Below are 26,367 nucleotides of genomic sequence, written 5' to 3'. Positions count from 1 at the left end.
TAGGTGGAGGTTTTGGTGGAACTGTATTCACCGGGTTTACTTCTACGGCTTTTGTTTCTTGTACTTTCTTATTCTTTTTCTTCTTCTTCTTTCCAGAGGTATCACAATCTTTATTACCTATCACTTGCTCATACTCAACTCCTTTTCTTGGAAACGGGATGGGTGGTTTGTATGGTGCCACCATTGGCTTTACATACTCGGGTGGTGGTGGTGTAACTTCTTCATTGTTACTCTCATCTAAAACCTTCCCATCTTCTTGTGCTGGTTTTTCAGAATTCGTTGAAACCATATTAACATTCTCATTCCGAGGATTTACTTCAGTATTACTCGGTAGCTTTCCTTGTTCCCTCTCACTCATCATGCTAGCAAGAGTACCTACGTGTTTTTCTAGATTCAAAATGGAAGCTTGTTGAGTTCTTAATGACTGATCAAACCTCTCGTTCGTTTGGGTTTGAGTTTCAATAAATTGTGTTTGAGATTCAATTAGCTTGAATACCACGTCTTCCATATTTGACTTTTTCTCTTCGGTTTGTTGTTGTGGTTTATATAAGCCAGGTCTTTGTTGATTGAAAGTGTTGTTTTGAGTTGGTTGGTTATTCGGACCTTGTTGGTTATACCAGTTATTTTCGGGTCCTTTTGGATTGTAAAGAATGTTTTGATTTCGATTTAAGTTTAGCCTTGGCGGTTGATAATTATTTTGATAATTATTTCCCGGCCTTTGGTTCATATAGGAAACATTCTCTCGTTGTTCCATCATTGGTTCAATGTGACAATCTTTCAATAAGTGTGGTCCACCGCATTGCTCACAACTGATTCGTATTGCGTGAATATCTTTATTCATCTTTTCCATTCGTCTTTCGAAAGCATCTATTTTTGCGGAAACGGAATCAAAGTCATGGCTAGAATCGGATCTAGCCGCTTTAGATGATCGAAAGATATCTTTTTCTTGGTGCCACTCATGCGAGTGGGAGGCTGTGTTATCAATAATTTTGTAAGCTTCAGTTGCAGTTTTCTTCATAATGGATCCACCAGCGGTTATGTCGATGTCTTTTCGTGTGGCGATGTCTACGCCTTTATAGAAGATTTGTACTATTTGAAAAGTATCTAATCCGTGTTGAGGACATCCTCTCAACATCCTTCCGAATCTTGTCCACGCCTCATATAATGTTTCATTTGGATTTTGCGCGAACGTAACAATTTCTCCTTGAAGTCTCATGGCTTTGGATGCCGGAAAGAATCGTTTAAGAAATTTTTCAACTAAAACATCCCATGTGTCAATCGCCCCTTCAGGTAACGATTCTAACCAATCTTTGGCTTCTCCCTTTAAAGTCCAGGGAAACAACATGAGATAGATCTGCTCATCTTCCACTTCTCGGATTTTGAATAGTGTACAAATTCTTTTAAACGTACGAAGGTGTTCGTTAGGATCTTCATTCGGTACACCACTGAATTGGCATTGGTTAGTTACCATGTGTAGAATTTGTCCTTTGATTTCATAATCCGGCGCATTAACTTCTGGCTTAATAATGGCGTGACCTTGGCCCGTGCGTGTGGCTCTCATTCGATCTTCCATACTTAGAGGTTCCGTTACTTCCATAATTGAATTTGTTGAATACGAATCACTAGAGGATTCTGATTTAATGGTTTGTGGCTCAGGAGGAATAATTAGTGGTTCAGGATCTTGGAATTGTCCTTGAATATGCTCCGGGTTCTTAATTGTGAAGTCGGGTTCAAAAGATGGATTATCGAAAATTTGAGTTGGAGTTCTTGTTCGACTAGATGACGATTCTAAAGAAAAATCAACGGCGGCGATATTCGTTAAACGATGTCTTGATCGAGTTACAGGTGGTGAACGTATGACCGGCGGCGAACGTCTTGCTCGGTGCATTCACTGAATATCCTATTAGTTTTTTAAAAAAAAAAAAAATTATATAAGTTATCCAATCAATAGACTTTTCTGATTTTGCCCACGTTTCGAATAGCCAAAAGATGCAGCAGAGGGGCAGGATTCGTTTGGTCTCAATATAATTGAGTACTGTTTGGCTCCAATAACCCGGTCCACGTACAAATCCAACTATTACTACGAACCAGAAAATTTTGATGTCTATCAATTTAACCACTTAAAATAAATTTTCGTAATTTTAAGAAATTTAGAGAAGAAGTAGAAAAAAAATAAGTCCTAAAAACTATAATGGCGAGAAATAAGAGAGAAAAAGAGTTCGTCGAAAAAGGTCGAAAAATAAAAGGTCGAAAAATAGGCGTCGAAAAATAAAAATAAGAAAGTAGTGCGAAATACGGCGTCGTAAAATTCTAAAGCACCTAAAACTTAGTCTAAGGAATAAGCACTTAAGGGATTTTACGGCAAAGTCTAAAAATTCTAGAAGTAAAAATAACTATGGCAAAACTAAACTTAATACTAAAAGTTGCGACTATAGTCTAAAAATCTAAAGGTAATAAAACTAAAAAAAATATTTTTTTTTATAGACAAAATCTTAAAAAAAATATATTTTTTTTAATAATTTTTTTTTTATTTTTTTTACGTTTTTTTTATTTTTTTTTACGTTTTTTTTTTTTTTTTTTTACGAATATAAATTAAAAATATAGCGTTTTAGTGCTCCCCGGCAGCGGCGCCAAAAACTTGATGATGTAGCGTGAGGGTACGAAATAGTATTATTTTTAGTGCGAAATACTACAAAATATGACACAAGTTTTATTAATTTACGGATGGGATATACCTAAACCTTGCTACAACACTATAGGCAGTGTACCTAATCGTAGAGTAGTGTAGTTTTTAGTAAGTCCGGTTCGTTCCACAGGGAGCTAGTGATTACGTACTATATTTTTATAAAACTATATTTATATAAATATATATATATAAGTAGTAATATTATTATAAAAGGGGGGTTTTACCGTTTAATGACCGGTTTGTCGATTCTATATTTTAAGCGCAAAGATAAATGACGATAATTAAAGTGCGTAAAATAATGACAATAAATAAAATGACAGTAAATAAAATTGCGAGTAATAAAATGACAGTAAATAAAGATACGATGAGAAATATAATAAAAGAATTATGCTTATTTAAACTTCCGTAATCATGATGTTTGACGTGTTGATTTTAATTTATTACCATGGGTTAATTGTCCTTTGTCCTGGTTTATTTGATACGTCTATCTGGTTTTTGTCCATAATAGTCCATCGGTCATAAATATAAAGTGCGAGTGTCCTCGTCAAATTACCCTTATACCCGAAGTCAAATATTCCAACTAATTAAGGATTTAAACTGTGACGCAGTTATCACTTCTGTCAACAATTACACCAGTTATCACTGTGTGTAATCTACCCCTGTTTTGATTAGATATGAATATTAATTTACCCACTTGATCAGTTTGAATAATCAATTAACCAACCCGAATAATTAATTAAATGATTATAATAGATTCCATATGAACGTCACTAAATAGGACAACCATAATCATTATTAATTATTAGGATAATTAATTTGAAGATAGGTTCGACAGACTCCAATGAGTTGTCACTCAATTAGACAATACCCCCCATCTATTAATAGTCAATAGTCCAATTTCCACAAGTGTCGGTCTTTTGCCCAAACCTTAATTATGGTACAAAGCTCAATTACCCAATTTTAGTAATTAGCCCAACATCATGATTACTTCGTTTTAAATAAGCATAATAATAACTTAGCTACGAGACATTAAATTAAAAAGGAAAGACATAACTTACAGTGGGTATTAATATCGTAGTATTACACGGGCAGAGTCTTGACTTAAAACCCGTAAATCATTTGTTACAATACTAAACTAAATCATAATTATTAAAATTATAATTAAAATTATAATTATTTATTTATGTTATATGTTTACAGAGAAGGAAAAGAAAAAGATGTGTTTGAGTTCGTGCATAAACTGCCTTTTTATAGGCATTTGGCCAGATTTTTACTGCCATGCGACTCGCATGGGTTTATGCCTATTTGCCATGCGACTCGCATGGCCACGCTGGACAGCTCACATATCTTTTGTCTTCTTGTTCGTCGACATATTTATTAAATATATATAAAATATAAATAATTTTAATAATTATTTATATATTATATTATATTTATGTGCATAGTAGACTAGATATTTTTGGTCCATTGCGTCGGGCGTTTCTTCTTGGCTCGGGTCCCGGTTCCGGATTTTCGGACGTCCTTGCGTACTTTTTTATATCGTGTACTTTGCGTTTCGTAACTTGTACTCTTGTTATTTTTAGACGTTCCTCATCAATAATTTGAACCATTTTAATTGTATCTTGTACATTTGAGCATTTTGGACCTTTCCGTCTTCAAATCTTCATTTTCGCCTTTTGTCTTCGCACTTATTTAATATAAACGAATATTACTTGAATATGGAACAATTGCAACTAAAATCTTGTCTTTCTTGGGGGATAATGTTATGAAATATATGTTCCTTTTTAGCCTTATCAGTTACATTCTTCGAATCTGATTCAGCAATCACTAACTATACTCACTACTTTTACAACAATATACATTCTTTTATAAAAATCAAAACAACCATTCTCATCCAAATTTGATTACGTATTCTGATTTTGACAAATCAAAATCCAAGTCAAGATTTAACAGAAGACATCACTCTTAGATTCTTACATCTTTCAAAGCTATACTTTGACTTCAAAACTGTGCTAAAACATCATTTCTATTCATAGAACCCAGAAAAATATTCGTATCATTCAAAATCCTAGAACATCATATGTATATTAACGATTACAATCTGTGTTCAAACCCTTCGAAATTCCTGAAAACACTTCAAACAATGAACAATCGAAATGATGATCCAACCATATGTTACCCACAGTCATGCACCTGAAAAACTCTCGAAACCAAAGTCATAGTTTAACACGTATCCGTGTCAGACCATTTAGCATTTATTAGCAAAAATAACTTTGTGATTCCTTTTCAAATTAGCCAATTTTGTCACAGCTCCAGGAAGTTAACTTCGACTTTTCACTTGAAACAGTCTTATTATAACCTCGATATAGATGTTGCCCTTTCGTCATCATTACTGGAGAACCTTTTATATCTCGCCACATTAGCAGTAAACTTACCAACAACTTCATTGATCTTTAAGCCTCTCCAAAAAATCACTATACTTATTCATTGGAAACCCTATCATGTACTCATCTGTATCTTGTAATGGTAGTTGCCATACCAAAAAGCTTGAATCATTATTCTCGCATTTCGCAGCAATTCTACGCCAACAGTTAGATATACATATAACGTCTATCTCCAAGATTTACATACTTTGAATGTGAAGTTTCTGAAAAACACCCTAAACTGCGAACTAGTTCTCTGAATTTTTGGAAAAATGCTGATGAAGCAGCAAAAACTGTAAACGATCTTAACAGTCATAAGTTTGATGATAAAGAATAGTGTGTTGGCAAAGCTCAGAAAAAAAGAGAAGGTTTAGAACTGAGAAACGGATTGAGCAAACCATGAAGGAGGCTGTGAACAAATCACAAAGGCTAAACCTGCCTTCAAAGAATCTAAATGATTCAGTGTCTGCTAAAATTATTATCAAATACCTTGCTCCTGACTTTAAACCTTTACGAACAAGTCTTCATCATCATCCATCGATGTTAGAAATTCTAATATATCATCATAAATATCTTCGATGTTTCTGAAAAATCTTCATAACTATTGTTATCCTAAATCATTTACCTCTTCGCGCTATCTGTGTTACATCATAAAACAAACTATTTTAGTTTCTAAATTCTGAAACCTTTGAGATTAAAATATGAATATTTTTGAAGTAGTGTTGGGAACTGAAGCATGAGTTAGTATAATATAATGACACTTGATCAACATGATTATATTACAGTAAGTCATGCTAAGTTTCTAAATGGAACGTGATGATTCACATACCATACCGTCATCATGTGCCATGTTACACGACTCTTGTATTCTATTTAACCTCTAAAAATATCAAGAAAATATTTTCTTGAGGATTCAGTCTTTTTCGGGATATTCTGGTAATTTGACAAATCAAGATCGTGCCATTACCATTCCCTTCTTAGAACATTAACTATGTTCATTCCGAAATGCACATCTACGAATTCTGGACCATTACATGCGGTGCTTAATGGATAGAAGAGAAAATAGAGCATGAAGCTCCGAAATAGAAATGGGGGTATAAATCGCAGCAAATAGGAGAGAGCAGTAACTGTGAATGTCGATGATTACAGAAAGACAGAAGCAGGGACTCTGAAAAATAAGGAAAGATATAAAGCCCGACAGCAACACATAAATACAAACCGTGTATATCAATACGTATTGCAACGTAAAGACACGGGAGAATTAAAAACACTATAACCCCAAAGTAATAGTAAAAGTAAATAAAATCCTCTGGTGGTAGATGAAAGAGAAGAATGACAGATATGAAAGTTAGGAGTATATCAAGGATCAGAACGGGATGGAGCATATTGATGAATAATTTAAGTTATGAATTGAGGGAGAAATAATAGAAAGTATGAGCTATGGAAATAAGGAAACGAAGAGGGTGGTTTTATAGAAGATATCAGACAGATCAATCGAGATAGATCATCACATTTAACCGAAGAGGATCTTAATTTCTTAATTACCGGAGAATCAAAAGATTTTCTCCAAATCCCTTGAACTCCGAAAATCAATTCTATCTACGTTAAAAGATATGATGAAATTTTTCTCATTTCATTCTTTTAAGATAGCTTCACTCGTACTCTTCACATAATCAAATTGTTTATTCCATATTACTCAATAAGATAAAACTCTATTTATCGACTCATATTCATTATGAAAACATTTTTATGGTTAGCCATGATGACCACGATCAAATTTCGGGACGAAATTTCTTTAACGGGTAGGTACTGTGACAACCCCAGAAATTTCCAACCAAATTTAAACTTTATCTTTATATTATTCCGACATGATAAGCAAAGTTTGTTAAGTTGAATCTCAAGAATTTTAAACTGTGTTCATACATTCATTTAACCTCGACCAAATTCCGACGATTCACGAACATTTATGTGTATATAGATATGTATTATAATATATAGATATATTAATTGAAAACGTTAACAAAGTATCAGATGTATAATACCTTATGTGAACGTAATTTTTTCGATATATGTTTAATATATTTATCGACGGAATTAGAAGATAATATCAAATGACTGATTTATCAGATACATTGAATTATGATTAAGGATCTCTGTTGAGAAGTCCACTTTGATTTAGGAAACCTTTCCTTTTTAACGGTATTCGGAAATAATGGTAAAGTGATTTTAAAGTGAGGACAATGTGTCAATTAACGAGAGATAGTCAAAAAGATAGTGGAGATTCTCGTTTAATTTTCAAAAGCATGCTTTACAGTGATTGACTCGTAAATTAATTATTTAGTTTTCATAAAAACATGATTCGATATAATAATTTCTATTATTTAAACGAGTTTAAATTATATAAAACGGACTTGGAAATATTATTAGTTTTGAAAAAAACTATATATTATTGCTAAATAAATATTTCAAGTTTATATTTTGAAATGAATATATATATATATATATATATATATATATATATATATATATATATATATATATATATATATATATATATATATATAATGGTAGGATCAAGAGGGAAGTAACCATTCGGGGGGAAGAGGGGGGAAGCAAAAACTTTTTTTTTTTTCGTTTTTTGAAAAAACTTTGTTCACGAACATTATAGATGAGATGAAAATATGAACATTTAGTAGAGACACTTTGTGATAAATGTTTTTATTTTGGCGGGAAAACGTTCGAAAAAGTAATATATAACAATTATCGTGTTTTTCGAGCGTATTTTGAGATTTTAGCTATTGGGGTTTAGATATTAGGGTTTAGATATTAGGGTTTATAGGGTTTAGATATTAGGCTTTAGAAATTTAGGGTTTAGGGTTTAGATTTAGGGTTTAGATTTAGGATTTAGATTGAGTTTTTAACACGAACGGTTTAGAGTTTAGGGTTTAGGGTTTGGTGTTTTGAGTTTATGGAATAAACCCAAAACACCAAACCCTGAACCCTAAACCCTAAACCCTAAACTCTAAATCGGACTAAATTTTACTTCACAAAACATGAAAAAAAAAACGTTCATATTCTTCACGAACAATATTATCTTGAATGTTATTTTTGTCGATCGTTTTTCCGCCTAAATAATAATATTCATCACTAAGTGTCTCTTCTAAATGTTCTTATTTTTGTGTGATCTTGATGCCGGAAAAAAAATTAAAAAAAAATAAAAAAATTTGCTTCCCCCCGCTTCCCCCCGATTGGTTACTTCTCCATTGATCCTGCCCATATATATATATATATATATATATATATATATATATATATATATATATATATATATATATATATATATATATATATATATATATACAATGTAATAAAACTTAATATTAATTTATTTATAAAACGTTTTGAGTTAAAATAAAACTATTATATATATAACGAGACGTCGGTTTATAGAAGCAAATGACCAAAACAACCAAATGTATAAGTTATACTTTGAGTAATATAATTACCAACGATTTTAGTCTATATTTTGATAAGGGTACGAGTCATGAAATGTAAAGTGCAAGTTTTCTAAGCGTACGAAAGGACGTTCGAGAAATCGGAACCGGGACATAAGTCGAGGGACAACGTAAAAATCATCGATGTTAAAATTACAAGCTAACTATACGTATAAATATAATATTATATTTAATTAATTATATAAATTAAATATATATTTATATATAATATTAAATCGGGTGTCGGCAAGAATTGAAGTGCGATGTGAGCTGGAAAAAGGCACCATGCGATCGCATGGCCCTTAAGCTCAATCCCCATGCGATCGCATGGGGAGGTTTGGTGGCTCAAGTCCTTAAAAGATCGACGAAGTCAGTATTACACACACTCTTTCGATCTCTCTCTGATTTCTATACTCTGTAATAATTAAATTAATTATTATTTCCATATCTACTAAACCTCATCAAAAATTTGGTCGTTTAGGGCCAATTTGTGTGTGGAGTGAATTGTAGTTTTGGCCAAGGAAGAAAAGAGTCAAAGGAGTTATAGTTAAAGGGTAATATTTATAAATATTTAGGGGTAAAAGTGAGGTATAAAAGATAACTTTGGGGTTTAAATGTAACTCTATAATTTAATATAATAATTATTAAATAAAACTCAACAAATTTTTTAACGGGATTTATCTTTTTTCTCGCCGCGAGTTAGATTTTTACGTTATCACCGTTCAACTCGAAATAATTTTACGAACGTAACTAATTATATTAGAAAGGAGTTTTTTTTATAAAAAAGTGAAAATTTTTGGATTAATTATATATATAATAAACAAAGTAAACCAATTATATCACATGAATTCGAGTACTTTAACCCATTTTATTCGCTTATTTTTTCTCTGTTCGCTCTCAACATTAGTTTTGTAAAAAACGTTAAAATGTTCCATCGCAACGAGCGGACCATTAGGTATACTAGATAGCAAAAATGTATATTTAAATATAACCGCAGCTACGCGCGGTCAGAATTTTTTCTAGTTATTACTATTATTATTATTATTATTACTATTACTATTATTATTATTATTATTATTATTATTATTATTATTATTATTATTATTATTATTATTATTATTATTATTATTATTATTATTATTATTATTATTATTATTATTATTATTATTAGTATATTAGTATCAATATTATTATTATTATTAGTGTTTTACATAAAATACTACGACGAGGTCATGAACGAATCATTTTCTAAACGGGTTTTTCGAGCGGGATAGAGCTAAGGAAGTTATGGGTTATAGCTATGGAGGTTGGGTATGGATCAGGGGTACGCTCGTGAGGTCAAACTAGTGTTTATCATCTCCGTTGCGTCTACGTACTTTCCTGCAATATTGAATCTCAATATTGATACGTGAGCACTCATAACTTAACTTTTATATATTAATAGTGTATCACTGACTAGTGCTCGAGTATATATGATTATGCATGCTTGTACGCTTAATTTCGTCGTTAGATAGTTTTAATGAATCATGAATTTAGTACATATGCTATTGAGATAAGGTATATGATATACATGTCGTTGGAAAGCTGGCGAAAAATTAATAACTTTTCATTTAGAAAGCGTATGATTTCGATGAACGGATTAAAAGATATCGTCAATTGAATTATCTATAATTTTAAGTATTATTGTTAAAATGATTAGTGTTATCGTTATCGTTATCGTCGTTATTATCGTCATTATTATTATTATTATCTAATAATCAATATTATTATTATTATTATTATTAAAATAATTAATATTTTTTTATCAAAACTATTATTTTATTATTTTTATCATTATTATTATTAAAAGTATCATTAATATTAAAACTATCATTATGATTTAAATAAAAATATCATTATTATTATTAAATATCATTATTATTATCACTTCAGTATTAGTATTATTAAAAATTATCATTTTGAATAGAATTATTATTTTTATAAAATATTATTATTATTACAGTTAATAATAAAAAGTATCGTTATTATTAAAATTATCATGATTAGAATAATTATTTTATTATAATTAATATCATCATTAGTAAATATAAATATTGTTATTGTTATTATTAGTGGAATAATAATAATAATTATTATTATTATAAAATAATACAACTTTTACTCATTATCAATATTATTTTACCGAATAAATATGTGATACAAAGATATTTTTACCACACGTAATATAATTACATTAATATTACATACCACTATATTTTATGATATTAAGTGAACTTTATAAATTTATTTACCTAAGATATATAAAAGTATATTTTTTATCATATATAAATTTTAAATATAAATTTTTACTAACAAATGACTTTTATTAATTACTCTAATAAAATCTGATAGATATATTTAAATATATAAAACGACTATATTTAAGTATATAATAATCATGTATAGATTTTGAAAGTCATTTTGGGTCAAGTTGACTTTTATTGACTTTTGCATATCAGTCTCGAGCATTGGGATTGTGATACACTACGACTTGACCTAAATTGTTAGACAGATATTGACCAGTATATGAATAATATATACTTAATATAGGTTCGTGAATCCGAGGCCAACCTTGCACTTGTTCAATGCCATCATATGCATAATTACTACGAAATACAGTATTGTGAGTTCATTTGATCCCCTTTTACTCTTTACATTTTTGGGACTGAGAATACATGCGCTGTTTTTATATCTGTTTTATTAAATGTTTTTGAGATATATTTTTGAACTGAGAATACATGCACTGCTTTTATAAATGTTTGACGAAATAGACACAAGTATTCAAAACTACATTTTATGATAGAATTATTTGGATTCAGATGTTCGATTTCTATAAAGAATGTATTATCGACCATCGGTGAGAAATTTTTGCATTGCACGATGCATTAGCTGCCGAAATGGTTCGATTTATTAGCTACTATCGGTGAGAAATTTTTGCATTGCACGATGCATTAGCTATCGTTTTAGCTACTATCGGTGAGAAATTTTTGCATTGCACTATGCATTAGCTACCGAAATGGTTCGATTTATTAGCTACTATCGGTGAGAAATTTTTACATTGCACGATGCATTAGCTACCGTTTTAGCTACCCTCGGTGAGAAATTTTTGCATTGCACGATGCATTAGCTACCGTTGTGGTGAGATTGTTTTGCATTAGTTACCCTCGGTGAGAAATTTTTGCATTGCACGATGCATTAGCTACCGTTGGTGAGATTCCGGTGTTCTTCATATGAATGATTTTACAGCAGTGAGCAGACGTGCACGGATTGTTTTCGAAATATGAGTATCTTGTGGTCTATTATATAATTGGAAATGATTGATTATGATAAACTAATGAACTCACCAACCTTTTGGTTGACACTTTAAAGCATGTTTATTCTCAGGTATTAAGGAAATCTTTCGTTGTGCATTTGCTCATTTTAAAGATATTACTTGGAGTCATTCATGGCATATTTCAAAAGGCGTTGCATTCGAGCCATTGAGTTCAACAAGATCATTATTAAGTCATTAATAGTTTGATATAATATGAAATGGTATGCATGCCGGTTAACTTTCGATGTAATAAAAGTTTGTCTTTTAAAAACGAATGCAATGTTTGTAAATGTATCATTTAGAGGTCAAATACCTCGCAATGTAATCATATGTTATTGTATTCGTACTTATGAATTTGGACGAGTCGTCTCATGAGAAAACAGATGAAGAATAATGTGAGATAATGAATAAATTAAACGGGAAAGGGTTTATATATTTTCTGGAAGAAAATATTGCACTTTAGTCCCTTGACTTCTTTTCTTCAACATTGTGCCCAAATAAGATCTTGAAGTCATAACACAAGTTGTGTTTTTATCAATTCAGCCACATAAATTAATAAACTGCAACAATAGGACTGCATCAACCTCAAATGCTTGATCTGCACTCTTTACCGCAACAGCCACACATCATAGCATCCATAAATAAGAACCTGCAAATTCTCATCATAAAAAATAAGGACGAATAATAAAATATCATAAGAAATTAGATTGAAGATTATAAAAGATATATATATTTTAACAAATATAATAAAAGATGGTTATGCAAAGTTCCAAAGTTAAAACTGGATTGTAATCTGTCACCAATGGCGGAGGCAGTAGGGTGGCTTGGGGGTGTTGAGCCACCCTCAAGTGGACCACCGACACCATATGCCATATGTTAAATTTTGTGAAATAAATTATGAGCATCCCCTAAGGGGCAGATTTCTGGGGTGGCCAGGGGCGGATCCACGTTAAAATGATTTACAATGATGTATTTATGTATAGATAACTCAAAATTAATTTTAACGAAGGTATTACAGAGTCTGCAAAATCTCGGTGAAGAAGACAAAAGAAAAGATGGGTTGGTGGGGATAGTTTCACTTTTGTTACATCTTTACACCAACACCCCTAGAAATTCTTTTACATGTCATAATAAACCCCTAAATTTTTTTTTTTTTTTTTTTTGAACGTCCAAAGAATCAATTTATTTCTCTTTGTTTAGCTCTAGTTTTACAATAGTAAATTATTGCTATAAAATTTAAGAACAAGTTAAAGATACATTTACAACAAATTAAGTGGTACAAGTATTACAAATTGAAAATGGTTAACACGGAGTTTAAATATATGATAAATTATAACTTCGCCGGCTTCTTTTTTATTCCTAATGACTAACCTTTATAACCTAACGTTTCTTTTCAAAGGTTCTTTAGTTCATTAAATCTTTTGCCCTCAAACCATCAAATTTTGCCCAAAATTCTTCAAATTTTGCCAAGGTGGATTTTTTTTGCCCCAAAATCATCAAATTTACCTAAAATTCTCCAAATTTTGTCCCAAAACCTCCATAATTTGCCTAACAACCTTCAATTTCCCCCCCAAAACCTCCATATTTTGCACAAAAAAATTGCTACGTTTTTAATTTTTTTTTGCTCCCGCTGAAAAAAATCCTGCTTTCGCCACTGTTCGTAAGCATCCCCTATTCTGTATTTCTGGCTTCGCCTCTGTCTGTCACGTCATAGCATTTCATTAAAGTAAATTTGTTAAACACATGGTTGAACTATTTCAGATCGAGTTTTCATGTCCATTATTAAAATAAAATTACACTTAATGCAATGACCTACTTTTTTTTTTCTCATAAAACGATAATTTTGAGCTCTTTACAAAATATGAAGTTCAACTTTGACAAATGTTACCAATGACTAATGAGCCATAGCTCAAATAGTACCTATTACTTTTGAAGTTGGAGCTTCATGTGGTGAAGCTTTTGAAAAATTAGCGTAGGATTGAGCAGCGTGAGGAACAAGTATTTTACCTTTAACTTCCGGGTTGTAATCAACCTACCTGCGAATCTGATTTCCATCAGGAACGTATCAACCTGCTTGTAGATCTGATGACTGGATACATCTGTACTATATTTGTGACTAATATTAATGTGTGTAAGATATATTTACAATTACGCTTGGCCACCGTAATTATAAATATAGGTTGCACATATAGTAGTGTTATGATCATGATTTGATCATTATGAAACTATTTTTCTAACAGTGGATTGTTCGGTAAATAAGAAATAAAATACTTTAGGAGAAGAAAAGGAGTTGGTGACTGACTATAGAATATGTTGGGATAAAAATGATGCAATATGAGGTTTCGAATAATAAATTACTCAACTAAATATAAATAAACATTATCGAATAATAATGAAGATAATCAAAGACAAATTTTAATTTTTGGTACCAATGTAATGAACTAAACGTTAAGACTAAGGATGATGTGTATTGTGTTCTTGTTTACATTTTCTACGTGGTGATCGGGATAGACTTGTCTTTATCATTTATGGGGTATTCGATGGAGGTAATTTTACAGATATCTCACTCTTAGAGGGTGGTTTTAGTGGGTTGCTAAAGACAACACATAATCTATGTGTCTCTGCCAGCGTACACGTTTTGAGAACTTTGATATATGATAAAGTTTAATTGACATTCTTTTACAAAATGAAGGTGGGATAAATAAATAAAAACGAATTAAAATATAAATTTAAATGAAGCATAATATAAATAAATTGAGTGTATAAAGTGAATAGAAAAAGTGTTTTTTTATTTGTCATTGGCCATTCATGTCTTTTCTATTTACATATCACTACTCCTTCAGTCTCATTAACTGTCTCTCATATCTTTGTTTTCTATTTCATCAATCTTGTTGAATTTGTATATTAACATAGCACCTGGCTTATAAGGATTCTATATCTATTTCTTCATACTTGGAATCTTGATTTCAAACATCCAATTCTTCTTACCGGGTTTGTTTTCCTTCTATTTCTTTCTTTCATTCTTAGAACTGTAACTGTATCTTTTTTTTTTTTTGAAAAGCAAAAAGTATTATTATAACTTATAGAATGTATCGTTACAAGGCCCTACATTCAACCTATACAATGTATGAACAATAACGGAGCGAATGGACATATTGGAATATAAACAATTGAAGTAGGAATCGGGAGCATCGAAGCCTTCTTAGCAAAATGAGGGAACGAACTTGATAGAGACAAGCGGGGAAGGAGGATGCAACCGTACCGATCAAGCGGCGACAAAGTTGACAAAACACCAACCCATTTAATCTACCCACATAAGCTAAAGAAAAAACTCCGGCACTACCCGATTTCTGGGGATTCGAATTAGCCAATTCCCACGCGATTTGGAGATGGAACCGAGTAAAACGAAGGGTTTAAGAGCCATTGGTGCCATTCAATAGGATTTTTCTTCCGTGTTCGGGTTGAGATCCAGCTATAGCTTTGCGATTGAATTTCGGAGATGATCATAGCAGGGTTCCACATTTTATTTGAAAAGACTTTTAAGTTTCTATGTTTCCATATAATATAGCATGCTATCCATTTGGTGGCAAGCCATAAAGATGATCCAAAGGCGTTTTGTGGGAAACCTTGATCGGAGATGATGGCCCCGTTTATGTCGGAAATTGAATAGTTATTTTGATTCCACCAGTCAAGTATTTGTGTCCAGATTGAGGAAACCTTAGGGCAAGTGATCAGCGCGTGTTCAATGGATTCGATATGATGTTCGCATAAGGGACATAGGATGGTGTGTAGATCAATTCCTTTTTTATCTAGTTCGCTTCTAGCAGGTATCTTTAGCTGTATGACCCTCCAAGTAAAAATGAAGACTTTTTGTGGGACGAATTTGTTGCGAGGTATATCAATGTTTCGAGAATGGATACCGTATTTGAGTGCATTGATCAGATTTGATAATGATGATGTAGTGAATATGCCAGAGGCGTCGAGGGTGAATTTCCATGCATCGGGGCGATCTGTGATACACACGGATGATATTAAATTGTTGAGTTCCGTCAGATCATCCAATGCCCGGCCGCTAGGTGGACGGGACCAATCCCAGATTCCAAAAGACTTGGAATTATCATACGATATTCTGTCGGCAACAGATGCTTCTTTTTGAGATTCCAACATGTAAAGTCTATGGAAGAGAGATTTGAGGTTATCGGATCCGATCCATATATCGTGCCAGAAACTAATCGAGGTGCCATTACCGATGCGCTTTGAAATTGATGTTGTGAAGTGAGTTCCTAACTTGTCCGCAGCTTTTCCGGCCTTAATAATCTCCTTCCAAATGGTGCGACCTGAAATATTCCTGCATAAAACATTAGTATCCAACCCCCCTCCCGCCCCATAAATACTTTTTATAATTTTTACCCATAGAGCATTATGTTCATTTTTGAACCTCCACCACCATTTACAAAGAAGTGATATGTTTTTAGCAAAAAGAGACCCCACATTCAAACCCCCATTTTCGTATGGTAAGATAATCTGATCCCATTTAATCCAATTAATTTTGTTATCATTTGAAGAACCTCCCCAGAAAAATTTACGTCTTTTAGATTCAAGTATCTTAAGGATATCGGTAGGTGCATAGAATAGTGAGAAGTAGTATAGTGGAATACTACTAAGGATGGATTTGATGATCGTAAGGCGACCCCCGAAGGAGATGGATTTGGCAGCCCAATCTGAGAGTCTCTTGTCGAATTTTTCGACAATTGGTTGCCAAGAAGATGCGTGGGATGTCGGTACACCAATAGGGAGGCCGGGATAAGAGAACGGGGTAGAACCCGCGGAGCAATTTATGTAGCTAGCCATTAGTTCGGTTTCAGTGATGGATGTTCCAATACCATAAAGTTTACTTTTGCGAAAATTGACTTTGAGTCCTGAAATGTTTTCGAAGCACTTTAAGAGTTTAGAAATATTTTTGGCATTTCTTTTATTCCACTCACCAAAGAATATCGTATCATCCGCATATTGGAGATGTGTGATGACAAGGTTGTCATGGCCGATTTTTAAGCCTTGCAGATGACCATTTGAAAGTGCTCTTTTGACGAGGATATTAAGACCTTCGGCGACGATGATAAAAAGAAACGGCGATATGGGATCACCTTGTCGAATTCCCCGTTCAGGGGTGAATTCTCTTGTGGGAGAGCCGTTGATTAGTATGGAGATGGATGAAGATGAGAGGCATGCACGAATGAAGCTAATCCATTTAGGGCCAAAGCCCATGAAATGCATGGTATTGAAGAGAAAATCCCATTCGATGCAATCAAATGCCTTTTCGAAATCAACTTTGAAAATTAGGCCTTTTTGTTTTTTACGTTTTAATTCATCGATTATTTCGTTAGCAATTAGTACGCTATCTAAGATATTGCGGCCCTTGAGGAAGGCGGTTTGTTCGGAGCCTATGACTTTGTGAATGACTTTGGCTAGACGGTTGGAGAGAATTTTCGTGAGGATTTTATAGTAGCTACTTATTAGGCATATTGGACGATATTCGTGCAGGCCGATAGGATTAGGTTTTTTCGGGATTAAGGTGAAGAAAGAGGCGTTGCATCCTTTGGATATTTCCGAATTATCCCAGAACCAATCTAGAGATTTTATGAGGTCGTTTTTGATCAGTTCCCAGTGTTTTTTAAAGAATTTCATATTAAAACCGTCAGGACCAGGTGCCTTTGAACTATCACAATTAGAAATAGCTTCCCATATTTCTTTTTCGCTGAATTTAGATTCTAATATTTGATTGTCTAAAGAGGTGATATAGTCGAGGTGTGGATCGTTATCGAAAGGGCATTCATCACGAAGGTGTTTAGATTTAAAGAGGTTGTTAAAGTATGAGAATGTTTCCTGTTTTATAATGGTAGGATCTTCGGACCATGTACCGTTTATTGATAGACCATGGATGTTATTTTTACATGTTCGGCGCTTAATGCAGTTGTGGAAGTATTTTGAGTTTTCATCACCCTCGAGTGTCCATTTAATTCGTGATTTTTGTTTAAGCATATTAGTTTTCTTTTTTTCTTTATCAAGGTATTGCTTTTTTTCTTCAATCCATTTTTGTTTTTCCGATTCGAGTAGTGGTCTGGTTTCCGCAATGTGTTCCCAGTTATTACATTCGGTTTGATGTTCGCGAATTTGTGAATCAATGTTGTCAAGTTGTATGCTATGTTTTTTAAGTTCAAATTTGACATTTTTTAGTTTATTACGGAAGATGCAATCAGGTCTATTACCAGAAAGAGGAATCGACCAAGCACGTTCTATGACGGTGTCGGCATCATTAAGGTTTAGCCATGTGTCGAATACACGTATAGGTTTAGGGCCAGAGTCAAATGGGTTGTTTCTAAGGACGATGGGACAATGGTCAGAGAGATCGCGATCGAGGGTTTTGGAAGATGTGTTAGGCCAAAGTGTGAATATGCTATCGGAGACAAGAAAACGATCTAATTTACTAAATTTCATTGTTTTCTCACATATTCTTGTAAATCTTTTTCCCCCCAAAGGGAGATCAATTAAACCCGCGTTATTAATGAAATTATTGAAATTATCTGCCCAATGTTGGTTATATTCTGTGTTCATACGTTCAGATATATTTCGGACTTCGTTAAAATCACCAAAAATAATTTGGGGGATGGTGAGGGAGTTGGTGAGAGATGTAAGTTCGGTCCAAAATCTTCGCTTTTTAGGACTGGAGTGAGGGCCATATACGTTAATGAGAGAAATATCTGAGTCATAACCCGCCCATGATCCACAGATTGCAAGGAAAAATTCCCCCTCGATAGCATATTTAAAAGAAAAGACGTTGGTATCCCAAATAGTTAGGATACCACCGGATGCACCAACCGAATCCTTTTGGACGAATTTAAAGTCGGAATTTCCCCAGAAAGATTCAATAGTGTTTTCACTAGATTGCCCGCATTTGGTTTCTTGAAGTCCTAAAATCGATGGTCTTTCATTATTACAGATTCGTTTGAGCCAGCTTATTTTACCCGTTTGTCCAATTCCCCGAATATTTAAAGAGATTGTACACATAATAGAAAAATAGAAAAAACTTACAGTAAACGATGCAAGCGGATGGTGAAATCACTGGATGTTGCGTCGGATCCCGATACTTTTTCCGAATTCGTTCGTATCCAAACTGTTACTATTGGAGGGTCCTGCTTTACTGGTGTTTTTGGCGCGTAATGGTTCGTTTGAGATCCCTCTAGTAGAGTGTGATGAGATGCCCCCGACCATAGATGAGGGTTTACAACGTTTAGCCAAGTGTGAGATTCTTAGTTTTTGTCCGCTTCTCGCAAGATGTTTAATGTAGAGCATATTGGATCTTGGTCTAGATTTTTCGGTTTCATGGGGGGTGTCTCGTGGGATTTTGGAAGTATCGTCTCTGCTAACCCTTTTAAAGGTGGTGGACGCGTGCGTTGAAGTTTTGGTGCGATTGGTTCCGATGTTGACGCTTTTTTTCTTTTTAGCTTTAACGTTGTCGGAGAAAAGTAATGCATCAAGCTCGAATGGATCGGAGTTTGCTTGTTGTGTGTCATTTGGTGCGGGCATAAAATTTAACGGGGAGTTAGGTTGGAGGGTTGAGAGGGGGGCGATTGAACCTTGAACAGTATCCATTGGTGCGGTATTCTCATGTATTAAAGGGTAAGAAGAGGATTGTATCTCGCAACCTTTTGGAGTAGTTTGATCAAAACCAGCCGAGACATCAGACTGCATATGTTCGATGATGTTAGAAGTTTGACCAGGGTTGTTGGGCTCATTAGCATTGGGCTGTGGAGAATCAAATGGCCCATGATTGATAGGATTAGAGGTTGATGGACCAAGGTGAGATTGACCTGCATCGGTTACATGTTCTGGTACATTAACAGCTTCGCTACAGTCTGTATCAGCTTCAGAATAAACAGACTCGGCGTCGACTGTTAGATTATGGGGATTGCACGTTTCATCGTGATCAGAAAAAATAGGTATAGGGGGTGGTTCATGTGTTTCGGGTTCACTTGATGGTTTGTGATTATGTGATAAGTATCCAGAATTTGGAGTATGGATGGGGGTTGAGGGATCTTGTATGTATTCGTTATTGATGGATGTCGAGAGGTTGGATGTTTGTTTTGGTGGGGTATCTATTTTTTGTTGAAGTGGTACGGTATCCATTCGTTTGGAGGAGTTGGTAGACGTGTGTTTTTCGGGTGAATTTGCGTTATGTGATTGACCGGGGAAGTGATAGGATGTATGATTATTCAAATTATTCTTACCTTCAACAAAGTTATCACAATCAAGATGAGATTCTTCGTCCGAAATTTGGTCATCCGATAAACTATCATCATCCCAATTTGATGAGTCGTCTAAATCTCCGTAAAGATTAAACATAGAAAAATTTTGTACTTCATTGATATAAACAGTGGTTTGATTGGTGTCCCCGGGGTTGATAATAGCTTGACCGTTTATCGGGGAGAAATCACTTGTTTTGATGATAACCGAACCATGTGAGAGATCTTGGTTGTTTTCGTTGGTGATGGAACAATTAATCGTTTCAATAACGTCACCCCAATTCTTTGCAATATCTATAAAAGTAGATTCCAACCAACACGTAATAGGAACCCCGAAAATGTTGACATATGCTAAACGCCCCGAAGATTTATAAACTTCAGGGTCCCAAGGGTTAATATCCTCAAGCCATTTCCAAAGAGGGTGTTCCGAGTTATTAATCAAGTCGAGAGCCGGTTCAGATTCGTCAAATATGAGCATAATATCATGACCCCCCAAATATTTAATTGTAAAACCACCAAAGTTTTCACTTTCACAGATTTCATTAAAGTATTCTAAATATTCGAGATCTTTTACCTTAGCGATGACGGCTTGACCAAGGATTTGGATAAGTTCAGCGTTAGAGTTTACCTTGATCGACGGAATGTTATTTTTCGTGGCCTGCCTGTTAAGAATCACATCCAGAAAGTTCCTGTCATCAACCTGTGAAGTGAAAGCTGCAGACGAATTGGTATAAGGTGCTGTTTTAGTAGATTTTTGTTTCACAACATGATTCTTGTCGATTGGATCATGAGCCTTATAAACCTTGAGCATATAATCGCCAACCACGATGAGACTAAGTCTTCTTGCAAGAGAGTCTTTGTGATAATCGGGCACATCAATGAATCTAACGAAACCAAATTTCCTTCCGCTTTTTAGAGTCTTCTTTGGGATGTATACCTCATGAATGTTTCCATATTTTTTAAATATATCCCAAAAGTCTATAGAACGCCACTCATCAGGAAAATTGTGGAAAAGGTAAGATGTTATTCGTTCCTTATTTATCGTTTTAGGGGTGCGATGGTTGCTAGAGTTATCCGTTTTAGGGGTGCGATGGTTGCTAGGGTTATCCGAAACGTGGTTAGGGTTTCCAAAACGTTTGATAAGGTTAATGGATGATTCCTTGTGTTTGAAATTGTTGTAAATCTGATGGGAAGAGGTATTGAATCTTGGGATATTAGGTCTAGTGTTGTGGGAGTTTCGGTTTAGGTTGTTCTTCACATTTTGCGAATTAGGGTTAGGGTTTTTGGGAGGTGTAGGGTTAGGGTTTTTAGGGGATGATTGCTGTTTGTTACGGTTAACCTCGACCCATATACCCTCATTGATCGGTCTGTAAGTGATGTGTTGGCTAGTACTGGAAGTTGCAGGTATGTGGTGCGATTTAGGGTTTTGGTGTTTGGGGGTGAATGGGGACACAGGAATATTGAACATGATGAAAAACAGATACGACGGTGGGACAAACAGAGAAGAGTAGTGCAGAAAACTAAAATAAATTAGATCTAGTACGAAGATTACAGATTACCAGAGGTGTTAATCGGTGGATTCATGAAGCGGCGGTGTCTTACATGAAGCCTACTATGATAACATAGAATTAAAGTTGGTTTATTTTATTAAAAGATTCAATTCCATATTTTAAATATTAAAACTGTCTCATTAACTGAATTGGGTTTTGCTTTGATTGTACTAAGTTCTTGTTATATTTTAATGGGTGGTGTCAAAATTTAATCTTTTCTATTGTTTGTGACTAAAATAATTGATTTAAACATTAATAGAAGTTGTTTATATTCTAACTTTTAATTGCTTTTTCTGTAAATAAATAAATGGAATGTAATTGGATTGTGGGTTGAATTGGGAATCTAATGATTTTCATGAAAAATAAAAACTTTGCAGGAATTCAGTTGGTTTTCTGGTAATAACAGCTCAATTTGACAATGGGTTCTGAATGCTATAATGAGCAAGATGATGTAACTGCTTCAAATCAGGTTTGTGCGTTGTCATCCGGGTCGGGTCCTTGGTTGAGTGGACTTGTGACTCAATCCACTTTTGAAAATTCCCTGGACCGAAATAAGTTTTCATCAATGGAAAACTGTGGAGAACAATTCATGCCTATTGCACCCAAACCAACTCAGCTCAATTTATTTTCTGGTAAATATTGAAGTTATTATATCTTTACAATTTGATTTATATTTTGTCTAAAACCACACAACAGGTACATTGCTGTGACAATGTTTTAGTGTTACCTATTGATGGGCTGGATTTATTTATGAAATATGTAATCATAGAAGTTGTATTTTGATCTTTAGAAAAGTTTTTATTAACGAGACCGAGGATTTTGTGGTGATTTAGGCGACTCTAAGGATACGCCAAATGGGCAAAAACCAGTGCAATTTCAGGCCGCTTTCGTTATGCAACCTGCTACTCAAACGTATGGAGGTCATCTTGAGCTTGGGTTTGGTCAGCCAGATGTGGTAAAAATTTGTACTTGATATATATTTTGTACAGAACAATATTATTTAGATGATTTTGATTTTAATCTTACCCATTGATGATTAGATATTTTTTTATTGTGATTAATTATGAAAGATATGTGGCAAGTATCCTTACGGAGATCAATACTTTGGCGTTGTCTCTATTTATGGACCTCAAATCGCGGTGTGTCCTCTCGTTGATATAACATATTTACATTTCTTTCATGTCATGTTAATTAATTAGTAGGACGGTTAATTTTAGAGGTGGCAATTTGACCCACTTCCGTGTGAATGGGTCAACTGGGTTCTATATTATCTCAAAATGGTTAAATAGAAAAGTAGCTAAAGGGGAATGGGCAGATGGCCCCAATAAAATATTATCGATGCATACAACTACCAAAGAATATTGTTAGATTTGTTAGGATATTATTGCTCTAATGTTGTTTTTATTTGATCATACTTTTAACATGCTAGTTTGGTTCTCATGTGTGATGATTCAGGGTCGCGTTATGCTACCTTTGAACTTAAGCACAGATGATATGCCTATATATGTAAACGCGAAGCAGTATAATGGAATAATCAGGCGCAGGCAAACTCGTGCCAAGGCAGAAATGGCCAAAAAGGTTGCTAAAAGCCGCAAGGTATGTTAATAATATGATTGAATGACATTTTTACGATCCCGTGTACTTAAAGTTTAATACTCCCTCCGTCCCGGATTAATTGTCCAGTATTCCTTTTTGGGATGTCCCAGATTAATTGTCCACTTCCTAATATGGAAAGTAAATTTGATAAAGTTTACAATATTGTCCCTAATGAATTAATTAAATTACAAAGGTGAGAGAGATTTCTAATTAATTAATTGAGGGTAAAACAGTAAAGTAAGAAAAAAGTACAGAAAAAGTACAGTGTGATAATGACATTTCTTAAACTGTGTGTTTTTTGTCTGGGGAAAATTAATCTGGGACGGAGGGAGTATTCATTAGTCCATTATCTGCAGCCATTTTTGCACCTGTCACGCCATCTCCATGCAAAACGTAGACCAAGAGGGTGCGGGGGCCGTTTCTTGAACGCAAAGGAGATGGAAATGTGTAAGATCCAAAACTTGGATTCGAAACTGACCAAAGTTCTGCAATCCGATCACGAAACAAACGGTAGCAGGTCCCACATGTCAGGATCCGAGGTGACAAGCATGTTCTCGGACATGATGATGTCGGGGAAAAGCTTTCATGACTTCGGTATGAATAACAAATGGGTTGTAGCGGCTGGTGGTGGTGGTACCCACTGCCATGTGGCAATCTGATATCACACGGGGCCTGGTGCGTCAGCGCACTAGGTCCCGTTCTTTGATAGTCAAATGGGACCGGGTTGTTACGGCTGTTTGACTAGGCAAATCATCCTTGGCTTTTGTGTTAAGGTTGCTTCTCTAACTTTAATTGCCCCTGTAAATGTTGTTTGCAGTGTTTGGGAATTTTTTAGAGATGCTAAGTAGCCTTAATGCATATGATGGACAAACAATTCATACGTGTTTGTTTCATTTTTTATGATGTGTTGTTGTTTGAGATAAATCTTGGGTTAACTAATATGTTGCCAGGATCATTAAATAAGGTGCTCCTGTATAATTTGTCAAATACTATTTTCCCATCCACCATTGTTGAAAAATTGTGTCCTATAGTGTAATTTTGATGTGCGTTTCTGACTTTTAAACATTTCAAATATGCAATGTAGTTTTGTTGTTTGTGTGTATATGTTGGTAGTATGAAATTTTTGGGCTAGTTTGCAATTAAACATGAATGTTTGAGGTCAAGAGCGCTTATGTTTGATTGGAAGTCGTCTATCTACTACATATTAAAGAACGATTGTTTACATTTACCTCTCAATACTCTGTTATCAGCGGGATTAAGTACTATTATTGTAGTTATTTGATTGGTTTTTGTTAGTATATCCTAACGAAGTTCCATTTAGATGGTATAAAAGTACTCAAACGTTACCTTATGATCTGATCTTAGAGGAGAACAATGGCGGAGCTTTTAAGGGGCTAAGAGTGGTTCTCGCTCCCCCTAAATTTGAGCTAGTGAAATTTGTAACTTTTTAATTATGTACTTTTTTAATCAACTAAATCGAATTCCGTATGAAAATATTGCAATTATCAACAACTTCATAAAAGTATTCATGTTCAAACTTCATAAGCATTATATCTTAAGGTGTCAGAGAAAAAAAAGTGTCGGAAACGATCATCAAAATAACCGGGTTAGGCCATCTTAATACGAATATTCTTTTTTTTTTTCGAATAAAAAAAAACAATGAAAACCTTGTTCATTTAAGTGTTTACATCTTACACTTACATATTTTTTGCCACTCAAAATTTTTGTTCAAGCTCGGCCATGGAAGAAGAACGTGAGATTGAAATGTGAAATTCAAGAGAACTAGATATATGTATGTAATGAAGTTATAGATAAATGCATAAATAAATTGAAGAATTAAAGTGTATATTGTTTAAAGTTTGGGTTAGGTTTTAATTATGAGATTGTTAGGTATCTATATCTATCTAAATATTGACTCCCATTGCCATAAATTAGGTCATTAACTAGATTTGAAGCCCGCGCGTTGCAGCGGCGGGCAATATTTTTCATGTATTTACGAAATTGATTGAGATAAATAAAGTTCAAACTAATTGTCATATTGAATGATAAAGTAATAAATAGTTAAAACTATATGATAGATGTTAATAACGGTGACACATAATTATTTTAATGTCGATAATTTTTTCACATAAACTTAACTATATGAATTTCATTATCAAATACAGAGTATTATTCTTTGCGTTATATAGTATTAGTTGTCCCAAACCCTACAAATTCTACTGTGTAATACTCTCTCCATCCCACTATAAGTGTCCAAATTTTTCGGAGTATTTCTCTATTAACTTTGACCGTAAATATTTTTATTTGGAACGGACGTAGTATATGTTTTAAACTGTTTTGAATTAATTGTGGTGAATGAAATAGAATTAATTTCTATAGTGGAAAACGTTGTTAAATAATAAATGTAACGTTATTAAAAAAAAATAAGATAATGTTACTTAAAAAAGAAATTAAAGGTTAGGTTAGCTTATATTTTCAAAGCTTTTTTAAAAGAGTAAATTTCTTTACTTTATTTTATAGGTCCATCTACATATTCGATATCATTATCACTCCTAGAATAATATCATGGGAGTTGAACGTTTTAAATCCAAATTCAATGAGTCAATATTCAATCAGTTTCATGAGAAAAGCTAGTATTTAAATTTTCAAAATAATTGTGAGTTGATTTTTAATTTACTTTAAAATAAAATCTCGAGATTAAATAAAAAATACATCCCTATATAAAACCCATCTACAATACAACATTTAAAGCATGTTTGTTTTTTTTTTTTTAATTTTTTTTTTTACATATCAATCCACTTATTTAATTGGACCAAATTTTTTTTTTTTATCGAACCAAATGAACTGATGGAGCAGAAACGGCTGTCACATGAAAGGTTTATGGTAATAATAAATAAATATACGTAAAATGTAAATGTAAATATTACAGTAATTAATTTGAAATTTTAATATAGTTAATTTAATAC

The 26,367-nt window shown here is 33.5% G+C and overlaps 1 protein-coding gene across 1 annotated transcript; it reads left to right on the top strand.

The window, feature by feature from the left end:
- Positions 1-22,223: 22,223 nt before the first annotated feature.
- Positions 22,224-24,181, top strand: LOC139889910 (nuclear transcription factor Y subunit A-10-like). Its single transcript, XM_071872825.1, has 5 exons — positions 22,224-22,437; positions 22,639-22,760; positions 22,876-22,944; positions 23,261-23,401; positions 23,758-24,181. Exons 1-5 carry the CDS (start codon positions 22,224-22,226, stop codon positions 24,058-24,060), a joined length of 849 nt encoding a protein of 282 aa, XP_071728926.1. The 3' UTR covers positions 24,061-24,181.
- Positions 24,182-26,367: the final 2,186 nt, after the last annotated feature.

Source organism: Rutidosis leptorrhynchoides, chromosome 1 (assembly GCF_046630445.1).
Source record: "Rutidosis leptorrhynchoides isolate AG116_Rl617_1_P2 chromosome 1, CSIRO_AGI_Rlap_v1, whole genome shotgun sequence".
NCBI classification, from domain to species: Eukaryota; Viridiplantae; Streptophyta; class Magnoliopsida; order Asterales; family Asteraceae; genus Rutidosis; species Rutidosis leptorrhynchoides.
This window is presented reverse-complemented; position numbering and strand designations above follow the sequence as displayed.

Coding starts and splice junctions, on each gene's coding strand:
- LOC139889910 (XM_071872825.1), top strand. CDS start 22,224: ATGGGTTCTGAATGCTATAATGAGCAAGATGATGTAACTGCTTCAAAT. Junction 22,438..22,638: donor TCAGCTCAATTTATTTTCTG/GTAAATATTGAA, acceptor GTGGTGATTTAG/GCGACTCTAAGGATACGCCA. Junction 22,761..22,875: donor GGTTTGGTCAGCCAGATGTG/GTAAAAATTTGT, acceptor TAATTATGAAAG/ATATGTGGCAAGTATCCTTA.